At 50.5% G+C, this 23383-nt stretch overlaps 1 protein-coding gene across 3 annotated transcripts in view; it reads left to right on the top strand.

The window, feature by feature from the left end:
• Positions 1-23383, top strand: part of LOC309326711 (phosphatidylinositol 4,5-bisphosphate 3-kinase catalytic subunit alpha isoform-like) — a 40600-nt gene that overhangs the window by 3707 nt on the left and 13510 nt on the right. For 2 of the 3 annotated variants that reach the window (XM_081835620.1, XM_081835618.1), the window contains exons 1-16: positions 3092-4372; positions 4859-5101; positions 6984-7244; positions 8905-9067; positions 9155-9364; positions 10199-10449; positions 10533-10775; positions 11775-11860; positions 12191-12296; positions 13208-13360; positions 14970-15104; positions 16447-16571; positions 17541-17622; positions 18039-18203; positions 19098-19201; positions 21323-21494. In XM_081835620.1, the coding sequence (XP_081691746.1) occupies positions 7056-7244; positions 8905-9067; positions 9155-9364; positions 10199-10449; positions 10533-10775; positions 11775-11860; positions 12191-12296; positions 13208-13360; positions 14970-15104; positions 16447-16571; positions 17541-17622; positions 18039-18203; positions 19098-19201; positions 21323-21494 (2184 nt within the window). In that variant the 5' untranslated portion in view covers positions 3092-4372; positions 4859-5101; positions 6984-7055. Of the gene's footprint in view, positions 1-3091; positions 4373-4858; positions 5102-6983; positions 7245-8904; positions 9068-9154; positions 9365-10198; positions 10450-10532; positions 10776-11774; positions 11861-12190; positions 12297-13207; positions 13361-14969; positions 15105-16446; positions 16572-17540; positions 17623-18038; positions 18204-19097; positions 19202-21322; positions 21495-23383 lie in introns of those variants that run through there. The other variant, XM_081835619.1, reaches the window with a different exon arrangement.

Raw genomic sequence — 23383 nt, 5'->3', positions numbered from 1 at the left:
GCTTCTGAATGGGCTGGCTCTGCATAAGGCAGTTTATTGCATTCTTAATCTCTGATGTCCACCCATCTACACAATGCATCTTTAACTTATGAAGTTCTCAGCATGGTGGCGATGGCCACCAACTTAACTTAGAGAATCTCATGGAGGTGGAAGAGAGAAGCTCTTTTGAAGGCTCCACAGTTGGAGGCAGAAAATGCTTATGAATGCCAGTTGATGGAGGGGAGAGATTTGAACTCCTGTGCTCGAAACCCGCTTGTGGGTTTCCCATAATGGGCAGCTGTGTGGCCACTGTGAGAATCGGATGCAGGACTAGATGTGCCATTGGCCGGATCCAGCAGACTCTTCTTATGTTCCCTGTTCAGGGAAGTTTTTAATATTTAACGCTGTACTGTTTTTAACACTTGATTGGGAGCCGCCCAGAGTGGCTGGGGAAACTCAGCCAGATGGGCGGGGTATAAATAATAAATTATTGTTATTATTATGGCTGTTGCTTGCATTGAATACAGGGAACCTCCATGGGTTACAGCTGCAAGGAAGCACAGTTGCCTTTGTGCCCTCCTTGTGAGGCTTTTTGGGAGCAGGCGCTGTGGGTTAAACCACAGAGCCTAGGACTTGCTGATCGGAAGGTCGGCAGTTCGAATCCCCACGACGGAGTGAGCTCCCGTTGCTTGGTCTCTGCTCCTGCCAACCTAGCAGTTCGAAAGCACGTCAAAGTGCAAGTAGATAAATAGGTTTACCTCCGGCGGGAAGGTAAACGGCGTTTCTGTGTGCTTCTCTGGTTCGCCAGAAGCAGCTTAGTCATGCTGGCCACACGACCCGGAAGCTGTACGCCGGCTCCCTTGGCCAGTAAAGCGAGATGAGCGCATCAACCCCAGAGTTGTCCGTGACTGGACCTAATGGTCAGGGGTCCCTTTACCTTTACCTTTTTAATTGGCCACTTCAGGTGAACATGCAGGATGTCGGGTCAAACAAGACCTGCAGAAAGGGACTTTTTATTTTGTGCTTGCTTGCTATAGTCAGTAGGAGGTCAGACAACAGAGGCACCAGGCTAAAAACGAGGAGGTGCCTTACTTCCTTTAAAAATACTTGCAGCAGCTTGTGACGTCATTGAAAACAATAATAGAGTGGTACCTCCGATTACAGACGCTTCAGGTTACAGACTCCACTAACCCAGAAATAGTACCTCGGGTTAAGAACTTTGCTTCAGGATGAGAACAGAAATCGCGTAGCGGCAGCGGGAGGCCCCATTAGCTAAAGTGGTACCTCAGGTTAAGAACAGTTTCAGGTTAAGAACGGACCTCCGGAACGAATTAAGTTCTTAACCCGAGGTACCACTGTACACCTTAGAATCTTAGGTCTGTTGCATTGGAAGGAACCGTCTAGTAGTCCAAGCTCCTGCAATGCAGGAATCACTGCTAAAGAATCACTGGCAGACGGCCATCCAACCTCTGTTGAAAAACCTCCAGTGGGGGAGAGTCCACCAACTTATGAGGGAACCCCTTCCAGTACTGAACGGCTCTTACTGTCAGGAAGTTCCTCCTAATGTTTAGTCGGAATCTCCTTTCTTGTCATTTGAATCCATTGTTCTGGGTCTTCCCCTCCAGAGCAGCGGAAGGCAAGCTTGTGCCATCATGGCTCACCTCTCAGTCTCCTCTTCTACCAGGCTTCTCCTCTGCACGCCTTCCAGCTTGCCAATATCCTCCTTAGACACATCCAGCTTTATGCTGCACATCCCCCCCCGCCCCCCATGCCTTGATTTCAGCCTTTTCCAACCTGGTGCCCTCCAGCTGTTTTGGACAACTCCCATCAAACACCAGTGTGTGGTTGCTGGGAGTTGCCATCTAAAACATCTGGCAGGCACCATGTTGACAGGGACACTGCTCTAGGAGGAGAACCAATTGTGGCCTGCGTGGGTTGGCTGGAGCAGAATGAAACACATATGCAGTTCAAGTGCAAGGGCCAGTATCAGACAAGGGAGAGTTAACACCATCATCTTCATCATCATCATCAGTAAGATTGTATTCCATAAACACGGTTTTAACAATGAGTCCGTAAGTGACTGTGGAGGCCAATTCTGGATCCACACGTCCTTTCATAGTGGGGACATTGATTTCCGGGCGGGAGTTGATCACGGTGTGGATTTGCCAAGCCTGCCTTCCTCTTAGCACGTTTCTCCCTTGCGTCCTGAGTTCGAGTGTCTTCAAAGCCCACAACACCTTTAGTAAAGGCTGTTCTCCAACTGGAGCGCTCGCAGGCCAGTGTTTCCCAGTTGTCAATGTTTATACTACAATGCTGAGGTTAAACCAATGCTCCCACCCCTTTTCTCCTTTGCTTTGGAATATAAGGGTTATGCCCAGGGCCCCAGTCATTGGAGGCTGGACCATTCAGGCCAAGGGGGCACTGCCCCACTAACCTCAGCCTGCCCCAACCTGCCTGCCTGCCTTCTTATTTACACCCAGCAAGGGGGTAGTTGACGCGGGTGGCGCTGTGGGTTAAACCACAGAGCCTAGGACTTGCCGATCAGAAGGTTGGCAGTTTGAATCCCCGCGACGGGGTGAGCTCCCGTTGCTCGGTCCCTGCTCCTGCCAACTTAGCAGTTTGAAAGCACGTCAGTGCAAGTACATAAATAGGTACCCCTCCGGGGGGAAGGTAAACGGCGTTTCCGTGCGCTGCTCTGGTTCACCAGAAGCGGCTTAGTCGTGCTGGCCACATGACCTGGAAGCTGTACGCCGGCTCCCTTGGCCAATAAAGCGAGATGAAGGCCGCAACGCCAGAGTCGGCCACGACTGGACCTAATGGTCAGGGGTCCCTTTACCTTTACTTTCTAAGGGGGTAGTTCGGGCTGTCATTGGCTCTGGCGCCACCTACTGTTGGGCTCCCTGCCTTCCGCCCTACCAGCCTCAGTGGGCACCAGCCACCACGGCCTGGTGCCTGCCACATCTTTACAACCACAGCTGCAAAACTTGCAGGGAAAAGCCACAGCTAGGTGGCAGAGCATCCCCAACAGCATTTCTAGGAAGGAAACATGTTAGAAATTAGCACTTTTGTTTTGTTTTTGTAAAAAAAACAAAACCAAAATCATTTTATAATGCATACAAAACAGAGAGAACAAAGCTATAACAACAGATGAACATTGAAAAACAAACCTGTAAAACGAAAAGCACTTAGAATGAGCACAGTTGCGCGTCAGTTAAAATAACAAAGCCCAAGTAAGGAACATTAGCATTATCTGATTCTTAAGTGTCTTTACAGATTTGCCAGGCTTGTGACGAGGCTTGTCTTGAAAATTGTCCTTCTATGTAATAAAGGAAGGCCGGATCATATAAGAAGCACCTGGAGGTCCTTGTGGACATCTCAAGTTCACCCCCCTCATGTCACCGTCACAACCCCCCCGGGCGGTAGGTGAGTCTGAGAGGTAGCAATCGTCCAAGGCTGCTCCAGGGGAATGAAGGCAGATTTTATCTTGTCTGGGGTTAGACCTGACAGACCATGCTGGGATGGCAACAGATGGCTGCGTTTGCCAGCCTGGTGCCCTGCAGATGTGGTGGGGCTGGTGGGAATGGTGGTCCTGCACATCTGGAGGTTGACAAAGGATGCCATACCAACAAACGTCCCAGGAAAGCTCTCCCCGTCTGAGCTTTGCACGCGACCCCAAAATTAGTATCTCAAAACATACTGCGGAATCGCACACAAACACCCCACCACCACCACCACCACAATCGAGCCCCTTTTGTGCAAATGTCTGTATCAATTTACACAAGCGGCGGTGATTCCATTTTCTCCTCGCTCTCTCCCCTTCTCCCCACATTTTCTGTCTTTAGGGCAGGTTTTAAAAATTGCAGTCATCCTTTTTCTCTCTCATTCATCCCCCCCCCACCTTTCCTGGAAAGAAAGAGGAGGGGGGAGGGAATAAACACACACACACACACTCCTCCATCTCCCAAAAAGTGTCCCTTCCTGGCTGACATTGGGATGAATGGGGGTGTTGGATTGGGGGGGGGAGATGCCCCCTCTTTGCTGCTGGATTTCGGGTGTTGCAAGAGGTGGGTTTAAAAAAGAAATATTTTAGATAGCCAATTCTCTCTCCCTTTCCCCCCGTTCCCCTCCCAGCTGTGTGAGAAACCCCGGATCCAACGGAAATCCGTGCTTTTCCATGCCGGATACGCGGCTTGCAAGAGCTCTCTCTGGCCGCTGGAAAGGGGGAGGCGGGGGAGAGAGGAATGGGACCCGATGGTCACAGCAGTAGGGGAGGGAGAAGGATCTTTCGCGGTGGGGGGGGGGGGGTGGGCTGGGGAAGGAGGAAGAGCCTCTGCATCCTTCAAAACCAAGACCTAACCTTGCCTTCTCTTCTGATTCAAGGATCCGGAGACACGTAAGTCGCTTTCTTTTGTTACAAAACCCCCTTTTCCAGCGGTGGGCATAACGTAGACCAAGTTGCCGGCGGCGGAGGGGGGGGGGAGGAGGTGTGGGGAGGAAAAGGAATATATTGATGGGGGCTACCTGCTTCGTTGCCTTCCTGGCAAAAGCAAGGAGGGCTCGGGTTTTTATTTTCCTGCCTTCACTAGAAAATATCCAAACCCCCCCCCCTTTGCCAAAACATGCGTCAAACCCACCCACAACAGCAGCACCCCACATCCTTTATAGAATCTGGACGCAGAACCGTTTCCTTGAGTTTATGGGTCGCTCTTGGAAAGGTGGGGGTGTCTCACCCCACCAGATGTTTCAGATACACATTTAGATGTTTCAGTTATGATGGGGGGAAATATTCATTCTGTCTCCCCACCCCCCTCAAGAGCCTTCCTTCCTTCCCTTTGATTATGATTAATTCTATTTTTTATTTTTATTTTTTTTGCAACAGTTTTTGACTGCAGGAAGGGAGGAAAATGGTTGGCTGGCATAGAAGAGAGACAGCCATGAGGCTCAGACCAGCCGACAACGGAAGCCTTGCAATGCATTCCTAAGGAAACTGTTGGATCCTTACACACACACACACACACACACACACACACACACGGGAAAAAAACACCCCACAATTGCACAAGGGGGAGAAAAGAACCCTGAAAACCCTCAACCCCACCGATTTCCTACCCGTTGCTCTAGAGTAAGCAGCCTCGAGGGGGTGATGACGCACATGGGGGGGGTGGCAGGATCCTTGAAAGGGATGCGCTTAAAAGACTCACCTCCATGGACCTGGGAAAAAAAATGGGTTTGATGGATATTGACCCGGCTTGGGGTGTGTGGGGTTTTTTTTTTTAATTGGAGGTGTGGGGGGGGGGTGAGACTCTTGTCTGGAAAGCTGAATGATCAGATTTGCTCTCGGAGAACTGGACGGTGTAGAATTTTCGTAGCAGCATTCTCCCAAAGTGTCACTGCCTTCGTATAACGTAAGGTCGAATGTGTCTTTGTGTGTGTATATGTATATGTGTGTGTATAATGCTATGGAATACAGTTGTGCGAGGGGGAGAGATTTATTCTGTGCAAACCTCTTGGGAATGAGTTGTGCAAGAAAGCGGATACTGTATTCTTGCTTCCTCCAACCTGGTGCGCCCCAACTGCTTTGGGCTACAACTCCCACCCTCCACCTGGGAAGGCTGAAGAGAGTTGTAGAGCAAAGCAGATTGAGCTGGAGGTCTCCAGAGCAATGTTGCCCACCCTGGCCGCTTCACAACAACAGAATCTCCTTGTGGAGATTCACCAAAGTCCTGCTCTGAACATTTTCCGGGAGCATTGCAGAGATTTGTTGATTTAAGTTGTGGCAGGGAGTTAATCTTCTCCGGGTCAGATTTAACCTGGCTGAATTTTAAAACACGTATTTTTTAAAAAATGCATCCTCCTAGAGGTTGCACATTTTAATAAACAAACCTGTGGTATTACCTTGCTAGCACAGAATCATAGAATTGTAGAGGAAGAGAACCTAAGGAAGGAACATCTAGCTCGGCCCCCTGCAATGCAGGAACCATGGCTAAAGAATCTGACAAATGGCCACCCAACCTCTCTGTAAAATATCTTCTAAGGAAGGTTGAGTATTGCACATTTGAACGGATGCATAAAGCGCTGCTAGATCAGGCAGTTTCTTTTTATTTTAGTCCAGCATTGTGTGTGTGTGTGTGTGTGTGTGAGAGAGAGAGAGAGAGAGAGAGAGACTCCTAGAATTGTAGAGTTCATAGAATCATAGAATCATAGAATGATAGAGTTGGAAGAGACCCCAAGGGCCATCGAGTCCAACCCCCTGCCAAGCAGGAAACACCATCAGAGCACTCCTGACATATGGTTGTCAAGCCTCTGCTTAAAGACCTCCAAAGAAGGAGACTCCACCACACTCCTCGGCAGCAAATTCCACTGTCAAACAGCTCTCACTGTCAGGAAGTTCTTCCTAATGTTTAGGTGGAATCTTCTTTCTTGTAGTTTGGAACCATTGCTCCGTATCCGCTTCTCTGGAGCAGCAGAAAACAACCTTTCTCCCTCCTCTATGTGACATCCTTTTATATATTTGAACATGGCTATCCCAAGGATCATGTAGTCCGACCCCCTGCAATGCAGGAATCTCAGCTAAAGCATCCATGACAGATTTGCCATCCACCGCAGTCCATGCTGCTAAAACAAAACACTGAGACTTTCTTCTAGCCAAGGCTTTGCCGGAAGTCATGAACCTTGTTGGCTCTGGAAACCTGTGAATCTGCTTGTTGGTGTCGTCAGGCAAGAGTGGGCCAGTGCGTGGGCTGGATCAGTTCCCCAAACTGGGGAAAGGGTTGCCATCTGAGTCAAACGGTGAATCCGCAAGGTGCCATCTTTTCAGTGCAGTAGGCAGAGACCTTACAGGCTGAAACCCTCTTTCACGGGGCTGCATCTATATAATCTTGGGTGGCCAATAGCAAGAGGAGGGATGTGTCAGTGGGTGGGGCATGTGAAGCCACGCCTCCCACTGGGGAGGAGCCAGCCAATCCTAACCCTCCTCTCTCTCTGTGTGTCTTCCCCATCTCCAGGTGGACAAGATGCTTTAGCCTCCTGGCTGCACCTCTAGCACCGTGTCGAGCTCCTCCTACCCCTTCGCAGCCATGCCGCCGCGCCCCTCGTCCGGGGAGCTGTGGGGGCTCCACCTCATGCCCCCCCGGATCATGGTGGACTGCTGCCTCCCCAACGGCATGATTGTCACGCTGGAGTGCCTGCGTGAAGCCACGCTCCTGGGCATCAAGCATGACCTTTTCAAGGAGGCCAAGAAATACCCCCTTTTCCACTTGCTGCAGGTGAGCCGACCCTGGGCAGCTAAGGAAACGGGAAGCCGGGAGGGGGAAAGCTTCAGCAGGAGAGGGATTTAGCGAGCCAGGAGCAAGGACCTCTGGCTTAGTAGACCACAACATTAAAATGAGTTCCCAGTGTGATGCAGCAGCAAAAAAGGCTGATGCAATTCTAGGTGGCATCAACAGAAGTCCAGTATCCATGTGAAGTAATTGTTGTTGTTGTTGAGTCGTTTAGTGGTGTCCGCCTCTTCGTGACCCCCTGGACCAGAGCACGCCAGGCTCTCCTGTCTTCCACTGCCTCCCGCAGTTTGGTCAAACTCATGCTGGTAGCTTCGAGAACACTGTCCCACCATCTCGTCCTCTGTCGTCCCCTTCTCCTTGTGCCCTCCGTCTTCCCCAGCATCAGGGTCTTTTCCAGGGAGTCTTCTCTTCTCCTGAGGTGGCCAAAGTCTTGGAGCCTCAGCTTCAGGATCTGTCCTTCCAGTGAGCTCTCAGGGCTGATTTCCTTCAGAATGGAGAGGTTTGATCTTCTTCCAGTCCATGGGACTCTCAAGAGTCTCCTCCAGCACCAGAATTCAAAAGCATCCATTCTTGGGTGATCAGCCTTCTTTATGGCCCAGCTCTTACTTCCATACATCACTAAGTGAAGTAATAGTATCACTCTCTTCTGCCTTGGTCAGACCACACCGGGAGTGCTGTATGCAATTCTGGCCCCCTCAGTTTAAGAACAATATTGACAAGCTGGAAGGTGTGCAGAGGAGGGCGCCCAAGATGATCAAGGGTCTGGAAACCAAGCCTGATGAGGAACGGTTGAGGGAGCTGGGTGTGTTTAGAAGGAAGAAGACTGAGAGATGATAGGATAGCCATCTCTAAATACCTGAAGGGTTGTCACATGGAAGATGGAGCAAGATTGTTTTCTGCTGCTCTGGAGGGCAAGACCTGAACCAACGGATTAAAGTTATAAGCAAAGGCTGGGAGAGACTCTTCTGCCACTCAGTGTAGACAAGACTCAGCTAGACGGACCAAGGATTCCATGTTTTCCTATATCATCCATCAGTTTCCTTTTGAAGCTGTACCGTTGCTCGGTCCCAGCTCCTGCCAACCTATCAGTTCAAAAGCATGTCAGAGTGCAACTAGATAAATAGGTACCGCTCTGGCGGAAAGGTAAACGGCGTTTCCGTGCACTGCTCTGGTTCGCCAGAAGCGGCTTAGTCCTGTTGGCCACATGACCCGGAAGCTGTATGCCGGCTCCCTTGGCCAGTAAAGCGAGATGAGCACCGCAACCCCAGAGTCAGTCACGACTGGACCTAATGATTAGAGGTCCCTTTATTTTTTAAGCCCATTGCCACACCTTGTGGCAATGAGTTCCATAAGGTGCATTTTGTGTAACCAAGTTACTTCCTTCTGCTCTTCCTGAACCTATCCCCACATCAGTACCATTGGGTGACCCTGCATTCTAGCATTATGAGCGAGGAAGGAAGGAAGACATAAAATGATGGAATCCTACAATCACAGAATTGTAGAGTTGGAAGGGACCCCCAAGGGCCATCTAGTCTAACCCCCGACGATGTATGTGGGAAACTATTGGGTTAGGGAAGGAAGTCTAGTGCATGGGAAGATGGGTATTTGGGAGGTGTTCAGTGTCTCCCTTTGCTTCTCTACCCAGGAGGAATCTTCCTACATCTTCGTAGGGGTGACGCAGGAAGCCGAGAGGGAAGAATTCTTCGACGAGTCCCGGCGCCTTTGCGACCTCCGTCTCTTCCAGCCCATCCTGAAGGTCATTGAGCCGGTGGGAAACCGGGAGGAAAAGATCCTCAACCGGGAAATTGGTGAGTCCGAGGCCAAACTAGACAAGGGGGGGCAGTCGAGTGGTACCCAGAAGGCTTGATGGTCAAGTGTCCCTACTTTGCTCCCAGGGTTCGCGATCGGGATGCCCATCTGCGAATTCGAGCTGGTCAAGGACCCCGAGGTGCAGGAATTTCGGCGGAACATCCTGTCAGTTTGCCGCGAAGCCGTGGAGACCCGGGGATCTGCGGGGCCCCCGAGTCAGGCTCTGTATGTCTACCCCCCCAATGTGGAATCCAGCCCAGAGTTGCCCAAACACGTGTACAGCAAACTGGACAAAGGTAAACAGGGGCTTTATTAGAGGCAGAGGGGCAGGAACTGGGCGTGTTTCTATAGCATGCATTTAATTTTTATGATGGAGGGGCGAAATGTTTTGGCGAGGAGGCATCGTTGTGTGTTTTTAAAATCTGGGGAAAGGAGAAATGTGGCCGGAGGAGAGATACCACTTTCCCCCTGAGTGAACCCAATTAGATTAATTTCCTGATGGCTTCCCTTCAAAGCCATTTTGGACCATTGTAGGTTCAGGTCTTTGTGACCTGTTTCTGCTGTTAGTATTTGTGAGAAGTTCAGTTATGAGAGCAAGGATATGCCCGGGGTCCATTTTTCCTCACTGGATGTCCCTTTGTGATGCGTTGCACACAAGACACATCATATGGGGACTTTCGGTGAGGGAAAATGGCAGGCGCCACGGCAGTGAGCAGCAAGCAGCTCCTGGAGCCAGCCAGAGCCAACTGCGCTACCAGGTTGGCTCCGGGCTGCTGAGGCTGCCGCTGTCACGTTTCTCGGGGACAGATTTGCAAATCCAGGGACAGAATTTGTCCAGGGACAGATTTGCAAATCCGGGGACGGGATTTGTCTGGGGACAAATTTGCAAATCCGGGGACTGTCCCCGGGAACATCTGGTAACCCTACTGTAAAGTAGGCCAGGCTGAGAGCCAGCGACTTTGCCAGAGGGTCCTCCTATTCCCTCTCCCCCCCCTGCCTCCCCCCCACCCCGGCCACGCTGACCATGCGCGCTCTCTCTCTCTCTCTCTCTCCGCCGCACCATACCAGCTCACCCGAATGACAGTTCCTTCTCCTGCTTTTCCCCCCCACCCTCCTTCCGTCTCCTGAAGGTCGGATCATAGTTACCATTTGGGTTATTGTGTCTCCAAACAACGACAAACAGAAATACACCCTCAAGACCCCCCACGATGCTCTGCCGGAGCAGGTGATCGCCGAGGCCATCCGGAAGAAGACGCGGAGCATGCACCTGTCGCCGGAGCAGCTGCGCCTGTGTGTGCAGGAGTACCAGGGCAAGTACCTCCTGAAGGTGTGCGGCTGCGACGAGTACTTGCTGGAGAAATACCCGCTCAGCCAGTACAAGGTGAGGTGGCCCTTCCTGCCCACAGCCCTGCCTCCCTCCCTTCCCCACCCCACTCACTGCCTCCCCTCTCCCTGCGCCCCCAGTACATGAGGAACTGCATCACCATCGGCCGCCTGCCCCACCTGATGCTCATGAGCAAGGAGAGCCTCTACAGCCAGCTGCCGGCCAACGTCTTTGTGCTGCCCTCCTACGCCCGCCGCTCGGCCACCTCTTCCCACGTCAACGGAGACGTCCCCACCAAGTCGCTCTGGTCCATCAACAGCCTCCTGCGCATCAAGATCCTGTGCGCAACCTACGTCAACGTCAACATCCGGGATATTGATAAGGTTGTGGGGGGAAAGGAGCGAGGGAAGCCAGGCATCCAAGTTTCCCCAGGGTGGGAGTAGGGAGCATGCAACTCACATTGCACAGACCGACTCCCTGTTTATTTTTCCCATTTATTGCATTTATATACAAAGCAAAACAAAGGGTGGCAAATTTTGCTAAATTTATTCTCATAGCTGTCAAGTGTCCCTTATTTGGCGGGACAGTCCCTCATCCCAGCGCTGTGTCCCGCTGCTGTCCCTTACTGATGATGTCCCTTAAATTTCCCGGGTTTCAAAGGAAGCAGCTCCTCTCCCTCTCTCCCTGCCGGCCAGGGAGGAGGGAGGATTCAACTCTGTTGCTTGGCTGCGTTGCTCACCCAATAAGGAGTCTGAGAACAACGGGGGGGTGGAGCTTGCATGCCTTGTGCCAATCAAATCGGCCGCCTTGCCTGGGGACTCGCCTTTGCTCAGCGCTTCCCAGCGGAGAGGGGACGGTGGTTTCCCTTGCTGCATCCCCTTTGCCGGGTTGCTGCGCTGTGGGAACCACCGCTTGAGGCTTCGTTTGGCTGCTGGCTGGGCTTTCTGAGGGGCTCAGAAGTCGAACATACCTGTGCCCGGAAAATCCCTTATTTTGGCTGCTGGTCCCTTATTTTCAAATCTGTAAGTTGACAGCTATGTTTATTCTGTGGGAGGGTGGCTCCTTGGAGAGGAAGGAGCCAGTGGCGTTAAGAGCAGGAGACCCCCCCCAACTCTTTCCTCTGTTCCTCTTAGGACTCATAGAATCATAGAATTGAAGGGACCTTGAGAGTCACCTAGTCCAAACCCCTGCAATTCTGCAATCTCAACTAAAGCATCCCTGATTCAGATAGCCACCCAACCTCTGCTTAAAAACATTCAACAAAGGAGATTCCACAACCTCCCGAGGGAGTCCATTCCACAGTCAAACAGCTCATATTGTCAGAAAGTTCTTCCCAGTGTTTAGTTGGAATATCCTTTCTTGTAACTTGAATCCCTTTCCAGATCTACGTCCGGACGGGGATTTTCCATGGCGGGGAGCCCCTTTGCGACAATGTCAACACGCAGCGCGTTCCGTGTTCCAACCCTCGGTAACTGTGGCATAACTAACGGGGAGCTGCCTTATACTGGCCTAGGGCGTTGGGGGTCCACCTTGCTCAGAACGGCCTTCGTTGAGATCTGTGGCTTTCAGAATTTTAGGCGGGGGGGGGGGTTCTTTCCCAACCCTGCCTAGAGATGCCATTGAGGATTTGACCTGGGACCCCTTTTTGCAGGCAAAGGTTAAACTGCCCTTCTCTGGTGGGGGAAGAAGAAATGTATGGGTACGAGGGGATCCGGCGCCATGAAGAGGGTGGCGGGGGTGAGTTCCCTCTGCAGCCCCCCTGTACTGACACCCCACTCCCCCTCTTCCTCACTGCCAGGTGGAACGAGTGGCTGTCGTACGACATCTATCTCACCGACTTGCCCCGGGCTGCCCGACTCTGCGTTTCCATTTGCTCAGTGAAAGGCCGGAAAGGGGCCAAGGAGGTGAGCCGGGATTTGGGATTTCCCTGTGGTTTAATTCAAGGGTCAGCTGAGCCCTGTAGGAAGCTGCCTCGTCCATTCAGCTCAATATTAAATGTAACAATGACAGGCAGCGCCTCTCCAGGGTTTCAGACATTCCTCTCTCAGCCCTTCCTGGGATTGAACCTGGGACCTTGCGAACCAGGTGCTCTCCCACTGAGCTGTGGCCCTGCCTTAATCCTTGAATGTGTAAAAGGGTGGCGAAGAAGAGAGCACAGCTGAGGATGTGCACAAGCCCTAGGCCCGGGGGCCTGATCCAGACCAATGACCTTCTCAATCCGGCCCGCGGGCAGTCCGGGAATCAGTGTGTTTTTACATGAATAGAATGTGTCCTTTTATTTAAAATGCATCTCTGGGTTATTTGTGGGGCATAGGAATTCGTTCATTTCCCCCCCAAAAATATAGTCTGGCCCCCGCAAGGTCTGAGGGACAGTGGACCGGCCCCCTGCTGAAAAAGTTTGCTGACCCCTGCGGGCCTAGGCCTTCCTCCACGCTGCAGCTCCAGGTGTTTCAGGAGCTTCAGCACCTCTTTTCTTTTGGGGAAATTAAGTTCAGCCCTGCAAACCAAGACACCTGGATTGTCTGTGATGGAGAATCTTGGGAGGGGCGAGGTCTTCAACTGGCTGGTTGGGACACGTGACAGAGTTCCGGCCCGATTCAAGGCGGGTCGCAGCAGCAGCCCTCCTGCCGTGCAAATAAATGTTTTAAGAAAGTAAGAAGTGGTTCTCCAAATACATGTTTGGGTTAAAGGTGGGTCCCCAGTCTAAAAAAGACTGAAGACTGCTGTTTGAGAGTCTGCTAGCTTAAGGGACGGAGGCACTCCTTCTGCACTTTGACTCAGCACCCCATGGTCTCTCTGCCCCCTTGACTAACAGGAGCACTGCCCCCTGGCCTGGGGCAACGTCAACCTCTTTGATTACAAAGACACGCTGGTGGCTGGGAAAATGGCTCTGAACCTTTGGCCCGTTCCCCATGGCCTGGAGGATTTGCTGAACCCCATTGGAGTGGGGGGCTCCAACCCCAATAAAGTGAGTCTGCTAGTCTACTTTACAATACCGTTGTTGTTGTTGTTGTTGTTGTTGTTGTTTTGTTACTGCATTGCTTTTTGTCCAAGTTACGTTTTATTACTGTTTGTAGCCAGGGGCCATTACAATATGGACCTAAAACACATATGTGCAAAACACACATCACCAATCCAATTAGAATACAAATAAGCTGGATTTAAAATGCTCCATTGAGTTAAAAACTTCCCTGAACATGTAGCACTGATCTGAGTGAGAAAGGCCTTTCTTTATCTTTTTTGCAGCTAGTGCAAATAAAGCGGCCTTTAACTAATGCCTGTTTCTGCATCAGCCTGCAGCCACCTTATCTTAAAACCATCTGGCTGGCCTTCCAAGAAAGTCTGAAAAGGGAGAATAAAGGCCTGTCCCGCTCTTTCCAGGCACATGTCCACGCTTAAAAGCTTTGTGTCTGAGTGTTTTTGGGTTTCTTTTGCCCTTTCAAAAACCCACTCTTTAGCGCTCAATCGGAAAAAAGTCGATTTGTGTTTTCCATGGATCGTCGTTTGCTCCGATTAAGCTTTAAAGGGTGGGTTTTCTCAGGGAAAGCTCTGGGGCAGAAAATAGGTGCTCAGACAAGGAGCTTTAAAGCACAAAGAGCAGAGGAAGTGTGGATAAGCTCTAAACAGAACCCTTGGTGGATTTATAAATAATAATATAAGATATAGCGCAATCCATCTTCAATTTGTTCTCCATAAGAGTACGTATGTACACAGAAACATTCCTTTACTAGCTTCTTATAAAACCTGCTTTGGGCCCCTCCACGCATCCTTTTTATTCTGCATTCATAACAACTTGTGCTCATCATGGTGTCAGGGTAAAAGGTAAAGGGACCCCTGCCCATTAGGTCCAGTTGTGGCCGACTCTGGGGTTGCGGCGCTCATCTTGCTTTACTGGCCGAGGGAGCCGGCGTACAGCTTCCAGGTCATGTGGCCAGCAGGACTAAGCTGCTTCTGGCGAACCAGAGCAGTGCACGGAAACGCCGTTTACCTTCCCGCCAGAGTGGTACCTATTTATCTACTTGCACTTTGACGTGCTTTCGAACTGCTAGGTTGGCAGGAGCAGGGACCGAACAACGGGAGCTCACCCCATCGCAGGGATTCGAACCGCCAACCTTCTGATCGGCAAGTCCTAGGCTCTGTGGTTTAACCCACAGTGCCACCTGCGTCCCAGTTATACACAAACTCGCTTTCAATACCATTTGCTCCCGCAAAAGGTTTCTGAGTTAACGAACTCCTTCGTTGCCAATTAGCACAGGTGCCCCCCACAACTTCCTGCTAAAATCCTGCAACTTTTCATCCTGGAAACATTAAAGAGGACCCTGTACTTGCTCTACATTTGTAAGATTCAGGATAAAAGAAGGCCTCACGCAGCACATAGTAAAAATTATGGAGGCACAGGAGGCAGCAATGGCCACCAACTTGGATGGCCTTAGAGGAGGCTTTTGGTTTTCCCTTTGGGGCATCTGCGTGGCCACTGAAAGAACAGGATGCTGGGCTAGAAGGGCCATGGGCCTGATCCAGCAGGCTATTATTAGGTTCTTACACACCTGCGACCTCATCACCTTTGCTTTCCGTAGGAGACCCCGTGCCTTGAGCTGGAATTCACTTGGTACAGCCACACCGTCAAATTTGCTGATGCCACCGAGATAGAGGAGCACGCCAACTGGGCCATGTCCCGGGAGCTTGGGCTCAACTACTGCATGGTGGGACTGGTAAGAGACCCAACTCCATCGTAGGACTGTTGGGGGGGAGAAAGAAAGGGGCATCTGACTTACTCGGTCTCCCTGTTCCATAGCACTCACTTTCCTAGACTTGGGGTGAGAAGACAAGGCAATGCCACAGGAGACTTTAAAGATAAAGGGACCCCTGACCATTAGGCTCAGTCGTGGCCGACTCTGGGGTTGCGGCGCTCATCTCGCTTTATTGGCCAAGGAAGCCAGCGTACAGTTTCCGGGTCATGTGGCCAGCAAGACTAAGCCGCTTCTGGCAAACCAGAGCAGCGCACAGAAACGCCGTTTACCTTCCCCCCGGAGCGGTACCTATTTATCTACTTGCACTTTGACGTGCTTTCGAACTGCTAGGTGGGCAGGAGCAGGGACCGAGCAACGGGAGCTCACCCCGTCGCGGGGATTCGAACCGCTGACCTTCTGATCGGCAAGTCCTAGGCTCTGTGGTTTAACCCACAGCGCCACCCGCATCCCTACAGGACACTTTAGCCTTCCCCAATTGAGTGCTGTCTGAATGTTGTTGGACTACAACTCCCATCAGCCACAGTCTAGGGCTGATGGGAGTTGTAGTCCTCAACATCCAGAGCAGTGGGCAGTAGTGCCCCCGGGGGGGGGGGATTACTTAGCACTAGGAGGCATGTGGGCAGCAGGAGGGCATTGGAGGTGGAAGTGACTACCAGGGTCTGAAAAGCTGGTATCGCTGGATCAAGCCCGTCCATTTTGCTGAATTAAGCTACATGTTTTTAACTGGATTTTGAATAAATGTGCAATTCATTGTTACTGTTTTGAATTTTACGGAGTCATTATCTCCCATAGTAGGTTGTGCAAACCGCAATATTGAATAGTGCCTTTTGTAGGGTAGAGGGCAAGGGGGATGAGCTTTTATAGGGCCAAGGCTAGTTTGGAAAGCACTGGTCTGGAGGGCACCAGGTTGGGGAAGGCTGGGAAACACATTAAGGCTTTGTCTTCTTCTTGCCAGATTAAAAAAAACCAAACAATGCTGCAAGAGAAAACGAGAGAGAAAAGTTCCCTCGTTTCCATAGTGAAACCTTTCCTAGTCAAGAGAGTAGATCTATATATATTTAGCTGAAGCGCCAGGCAGGGAAACCAAATGTAGGACACATGGATACAAGGCCTCGGTTTTGCAGCTCAGTTTGCTAACTTGCCAGGGATTGTTCCGCTGCATAGGAAGCATCTCTGAGGCTACACATCTCTGATCTGGGAGGGGCTGGCCGGCCAAGTGATAGAGGGAAGGATGGGAAGGAGCCAAACTGGGGGTTCTGAACCGGGGTGATAACCTTCTTCTTCTGTTGCCTCCTTTGTCCAGAGCAACCGCCTGGCCCGGGACAGCTCCCTGGATGAGAGTGAGCTGGAGCAGCTGAGAAGCATCTGCAACCGAGACCCCCTTTCGGAGATCACGGAACAAGAGAAGGACTTTCTGTGGCGACACCGGTGGGTGGGTGGGCGCCGGGGATCCTGGGTGATCTCTGTAGCGGGAGAGGGCCTCCTGCCAGATTTCTCCACCTCCCTGCTAGATGAGCTTTGCGCATTCAAATGGAGGGGTGATTTATTTGTTTAAACAAAGAATAAATGACACTGGACCATCTTAAGGTGATGGGTGCCTGCCTCTCATGAAGAGAGCACAGCAGAGGTTATATTTTTTGAGAATCCTCCGGAAAAACAATCTCTCAAAGGAGCTGTTGATGGCATTTTACCATTGTACTGTGGAGAGTGTATTAACTTATGGTCTGGGTGTGTGGTTTGGGAGCTGCATGGTCAGGGGAAAAACAACGCTGTCCAGGGTTGTAAAGACTGCGGAGAGAATAATTGGGTGCACTCTTCCCACCTTGGATCAAATCTACGCTTCCAGGTGCCATAAGAAAGCTGCAGAGATAGCGCAGGAAAGTACACGCCCTGGAAATGATCTCTTTCAGGTTCTGCTTACTGGAAGAAAGTACAGGGTTACAAAGACCAGGACTAGCCTCCTGAGAAACAGTTTCTACGCAAATGCAATTCTGGTTCTAAACGCAGCATAAGGAGTCTCTAGTATATTGTATTTTAAAATGGCGTTTCAGACTTTTTAGGGGGGGGGGTTGAATGTTTCATGTAGATTTTCAATTTCATTGTTCTGTATGGGACAAGGACAATAAAGATATCGTATATCGTATATCATATATCATAAAGGCAGGCCTGCATGAAGACTGCATCTGTTAGCAGAATTAGTTCCAGTGGGTTAGCACAGCAGATGGGATATGGGGCAGGACTCCTGGGTTTGTGAGCGGTGAGAACTGGAGGTCTGGGTCCTTTCTATCCCTCAGGGGTTCCTTACCTGTGATTCCTCTACTGCAGGGGGGTTCGACTAAATGATCCTTTAGCCCCCTTCTCACTCTACAGCCCTATGATTCTTTTTTCCCCTTCCAGGCACTACTGTGTCAACATCCCAGAGACCCTCCCTAAATTACTGCTGTCTGTCAAGTGGAATTCGCGGGACGAGGTGGCTCAGGTGAGACTAAGAGCTTTCTTGGGTGTCTCGTCAGAGACATAGGCCACCTTTCTCCTCAAAGCTCCTGGCTGGGATTGGATAATAATAATAATAATAATAATAATAATAATAATAATAATAATTTATTATTTATACCCTGCCCATCTGGCCGGGTTTCCCCAGCCACTCTGGGCGGCTTCCAACAGAATATTAAAATACAATAGTCTATTAAACATTAAAAGCTTCCCTACACAGGGCTGCCTTCAGATGTCTTCTAAAAGTCTGGTAGTTGTTTATCTCTTTGACATCTGGTGGGAGGGAGTTCCACAGGGCGGGTGCCACCACCAAGAAGGCCCTCTGTCTGGTTCCCTGTGATGATTTCCTGCAAATCATTTCCCTTGTAATTCCCAACCTGCCTCTTCCTTCTCCCTCCGCAGATGTACTGCCTCCTCCGGGAATGGCCGCTGATTAAACCTGAGCTCTCCATGGAACTCCTCGACTGCAATTTCCCAGATCCGGTGGTGAGGGAGTTTGCTCTGAAATGCCTTGTGAAGGGCCTCACGGACGACAAGCTTTCCCAGTATCTCATTCAGCTGGTCCAGGTAACCATCTCTGGTGTTATTGACTGATTGGTCCTAGAACAATAGGATTCAGAATGCAGCAGTCTGATTGGTCCTAGAACAATAGGATTCAGAATACAGCAGTCTGATTGGTCCTAGAACAATAGGATTCAGAATGCAGCAGTCTGATTGGTCCTAGAACAATAGGATTCAGAATGCAGCAGTCTGATTGGTCCTAGAACAATAGGATTCAGAATGCAGCAGTCTGATTGGTCCTAGAACAATAGGATTCAGAATGCAGCAGTCTGATTGGTCCTAGAACGATAGGATCCAGAATGCAGCAGTCTGATTGGTCCACAGGAGCCACCCAATCCATCTCCAGGTGGAAGTGAATCCGCAACCAGATTGGCCTATAGGTGAATCCCAGAATTAGCCAATCACGTGGGGCCCATTGTCTAAATAATGTATATAAAGCAGACATTCTGGGGGAACTTCCATTCCTCACTACTATGAGCTGAATAAAGAGCATGAAATCCACTCTCGACACCGAGTATATTTCATTGACCATGGTTGCCTTTTAAAAATTATTATTCTATTCATCCTAAGTTTGCCTTGAATGCATGCTAAACAGAGAGAGGGATATGAGTTGATAAACTCAATTAGACTTCGCCAACCTTGTGCCCTCTAGGCACTTTGGACCGCAATTCCCACCAGCCCTAGCTAGCATGGCCGTGCAGAGAAACAACAATGGGGATTTCTGCCTCTTGTGCGCTTTTTGTCCTGGCAGGACCAACATGGCGACAGGGCAAGCTGCACTCCTTCCGTGCCTCTTTCTCTTTTGCATGGCACGGCACCCACAAGCTAGAAATAAGCACACACACACACACACACACACACACACACACCCTTTGACACCTTTGACTCTCCCCCTTGAAGGTTCTCAAGTACGAGCAATACCTGGACAACCCCTTGGCTCGATTCCTGACCATGAAAGCCCTGACCAACCAGCGGATTGGGCATTTTTACTTCTGGCATCTCAAGTAAGTGCCTGGATGAGAGATGTGGAACTGATGGGTGTGGTGGGAATAACAGAAGCGGAGTTGAGCAGGAAGTTTGCAAGTGTTTGGGTCGGCCCTCGGGACTTGGGGCAGGACCTTTGGTGAAGGTCCTGTGTGAGTGCCTGGAGGAGGTTGGAGGATGGATGGCGGCTAACAGATTGAGGTTCAATCCTGACAAGACAGAAGTACTGTTTTGGGGGGACAGGGGGCGGGCAGGTGTGAGGGATTCCCTGGTCCTGAATGGGGCAACTGTGCCCCTGAAGGACCAGGTGCGCAGCCTGGGAGTCATTTTGGACTCGCAGCTGTCCATGGAGGTGCAGGTCAGTTCTGTGTCCAGGGCAGCTTTCTACCAGCTCCATCTGGTACGCAGGATGAGACCCTCCTTGCCCGTGAACTGTCTTGCCAGAGTGGTGCATGCTCTGGTTATCTCCCACTTGGACTACTGCAACGTGCTCTACGTGGGGCTACCTTTGAAGGTGACCCAGAAACTGCAATTAATCCAGAATGCGGCAGCTAGACTGGGGACTGGGAGCGGCCGCCGGGACCATATAACACCGGTCCTGAAAGATCTACATTGGGTCCCAGTACGTTTCCGAGCACAATTCAAAATGTTGGTGCTGACCTTGAAAGCCCTAAACGGCCTCAAAGGCCCAGTAGACCTGAAGGAGCGTCTCCACCCCCATTGTTCAGCCAGACACTGAGGTCCAGCTCCGAGGGCCTTCTGGCGGTTCCCTCATTGTGAGAAGTGAGGTTACAGGGAACCAGACAGAGGGCCTTCTCCGTGGTGGCGCCCGCCCTGTGGGAACACCTACCCCTTCAGATGTGAAGGAAATAAGTAGCTATCCTATCTTTAAAAGACATCTGAAGGCAGCCCTGTTCAGGGAAGTTTTTAATATTTAACGCTGTATTGTTTTTAATACTTGATTGGGAGCTGCCCAGAGTGGCTGGGGAAACTCAGGCAGATGGGTGGGGCATAAATAACAAATTATTATTATTATTATTATTATTTATTATTATTTATTTACGCTGGGCTGCGTACACACAATGCATTTAAAGCATCAAAACAATACGCCGCGCTGCGACATTTCATCGCAGCTCCCACTTGTGTGCTGTCACCATTATCGTCATAATCGCCAGCTCATTTGCACGCACGCTGCTTTTCCGTGTTAGATCCACGCTCAAATCAGCTCACAGCTGCGTGCAGAATAAACGTGAGCAACTTTTCGAGATGCTGTGTTAATGGTTTCAAAGCAGAATGCAGTTTAAACAAGAAGTCACACTAATATCAATCAATAGGGCAAAGAAACATTGAAGCAATGCCTACCAATAAAATAAAAAAATTAAATCGCAGCAGCAACAATATCCAAGGCAGGTGGAGACACTTGTCCTTGATGGTTCCAGCAGGCTCCCCAGTAGCAATGTGCTGTAGGAGGGTACTGTAGTTCCATTGAGCTCCTATCCCTCCCCAGCCCTAGAAACAAATAATAGTAATAATAATAATAATAATAATATTTATCCCCTGCCCATCTGGCTGGGTTTCCCCAGCAATTCTGGGAGGCTTCCAACAGAATATTAAAATACAATAATCTATTAAACATTGAAAGCTTCCCTAAACAGAGCTGCCTTCAGATGTCTTCTAAAAGTAGTTGTTTTTCTCTTTGACATCTGATGGGAGGGCGTTCCACAGGGCGGGCGCCACCACCAAGAAGGCCCTCTGCCTGGTTCCCTGTAACCTCCCTTCTCGCAGGGAGGGAACTGCCAGAAGGTCCTCGGAGCTGGACCTCAGTGTCCGGGCTGAACGATGGGGGTGGAGACGCTCCTTCAGGGATACTGGATTGAGGCCATTTAGGGCTTTAAAGGTCAGCACCAACATTTTGAATTGTGCTCGGAAACGTACATAGAATTGTATGGATGTCCAACCCCCTGCAATGGAGGAACCACAACTAAATATTCCATGACTGATGGCCACCCTAGGAAGGAGAGCCTTGCAAGGGAGTCCCGATTCTGTGCGACGGTCCCAGGAATCAAGCTGTTGTGGGTCTTTCAGAATGGGCTGGGTTGGGAGTAATGGGCTCTGAGTCGGAACTTTGTTGCCTCCCGCAGGTCAGAGATGCACAGCAAGCCCGTCTCTCAGCGCTTTGGGCTGATGCTGGAGGCCTTTTGCCGGGGCTGCGGGATGTACCTCAAGCACCTGAACAGGCAGGTGGAGGCCATGGAGAAACTCATCAACCTCACCGACATCCTCAAGCAGGAGAAGAAAGACGAGACGCAGAAGGTACCTGCCTTGGACCCCCAAGTTCCCCTCCAAGCCGCGCTGGTGCTCATTGCCTCCACAAAGAGAAGAGCCAAATAGAGCCCAACACACACACACACTCATTCAGAGGAGTTAAGTCCAGGGCTTGCGTTCTGGGGGAGAAGGTGGAGGAGGGTGGGTGCAATGAAATCTACAAACCTCATGCCCCACTTTTGGCCAAATAACCCTGCTCCACCTGCCTGTAGCCTTCTAAAAAATGCTGTCACGAAAGCCATGGAGGGTGTCCTAAAAGCCCTCCCTGCTTCCCTGCTGTAACTCAAGCCCTGGGCCAGACTCCTCTCCTCTATTCTGAGCATAGCTGTCAACGTTTCCCTTTTTTTAAGGGAAACTCCCTTATTCCGAATAGGATTCCTTGCAAGAAAAGGGAAAAGTTGACAGCTATGATCCTGAGTAGGCAAACCAAGGAGAAAACCCCAGGACTCAAAAGAAACCAGAAAATCTTAAACTGCAACAATATTTGTGGCACCTTGAAAGTTTTAACAAATTTCATTACAGCCATAAACTTTTTTGGGCTTTGTCCATGAAAGGTTATGCTGTAATACAGCTGTAATAATACACCGATGTTGGAAGAGTCAGGGCAGATTAAAGAAAAGGCCTTCCTGCAGCGTGTAGTTAAACTCTGGAGATTGCTCCTACAAGAGGCAGGGGTGGCCACCAACTAAGATGGCTTTGAAAGGGGATTGGACAAATTCATGAAGGAGGTGAGGGCTATCGATGGCTACTAATCAGGGTAGTGGGACGCGGGTGGCGCTGTGGGTTAAACCACAGAGCCTAGGGCTTGCTGATCAGAAGGTTGGCGGTTTGAATCTCCGTGACGGGGTGAGCTCCCGTTGCTCGGTCCCTGCTCCTGCCAATCTAGCAGTTCGAAAGCACCTCAAAGGGAGAAATGTAAAGTATTGCACTTGGGCAAAAAAAATGAGAGGCACAAATACAAGATGGGTGACACCTGGCTTGAGAGCAGTACATGTGAAAAGGATCTAGGAGTCTTGGTTGACCACAAACTTGACATGAGCCAACAGTGTGACGCGGCAGCTAAAAAAGCCAATGCAATTCTGGGCTGCATCAATAGGAGTATTGCATCTAGATCAAGGGAAGTAATAGTGCCACTGTATTCTGCTCTGGTCAGACCTCACCTGGAGTACTGTGTCCAGTTCTGGGCACCACAGTTCAAGAAGGACACTGAGAAACTGGAACGTGTCCAGAGGAGGGCAACCAAAATGGTCAAAGGCCTGGAAACGATGCCTTATGAAGAACGGCTAAGGGAGCTGGGCATGTTTAGCCTGGAGAAGAGGAGGTTAAGGGGTGATATGATAGCCATGTTCAAATATATAAAAGGATGTCACATAGAGGAGGGAGAAAGGTTGTTTTCTGCTGCTCCAGAGAAGCGGACACGGAGCAATGGTTCCAAACTACAAGAAAAAAGATTCCACCTAAACATTAGGAAGAACTTCCTGACAGTAAGAGCTGTTCAACAGTGGAATTTGCTGCCCAGGAGTGTGGTGGAGTCTCCTTCTTTGGAGGTCTTTAAGCAGAGGCTTGACAGCCATATGTCAGGAGTGCTCTGATGGTGTTTCCTGCTTGGCAGGGGGTTGGACTCGATGGCCCTTGTGGTCTCTTCCAACTCTAGGATTCTATGATTCTATGATTCAAAGTGCAAATAGATAAATAGGTACCACTCCGGCGGGAAGGTAAACGGCGTTTCCGTGCGCTGCTCTGGTTCGCCAGAAGCGGCTTAGTCCTGCTGGCCACATGACCCGGAAGCTGTACGCCGGCTCCCTCGGCCAGGAAAGCGAGATGAGCGCCGCAACCCCAGAGTCGGCCACGACTGGACCTAATGGTCAGGGGTCCCT

Source organism: Podarcis erhardii (genome assembly GCF_964252035.2).
Source record: "Podarcis erhardii genome assembly, chromosome: 13".
Taxonomy (NCBI): domain Eukaryota; kingdom Metazoa; phylum Chordata; class Lepidosauria; order Squamata; family Lacertidae; genus Podarcis; species Podarcis erhardii.
The sequence above is the reverse complement of the archived record's forward strand: the minus strand, read 5'-3'. Positions and strand labels throughout refer to the sequence as shown.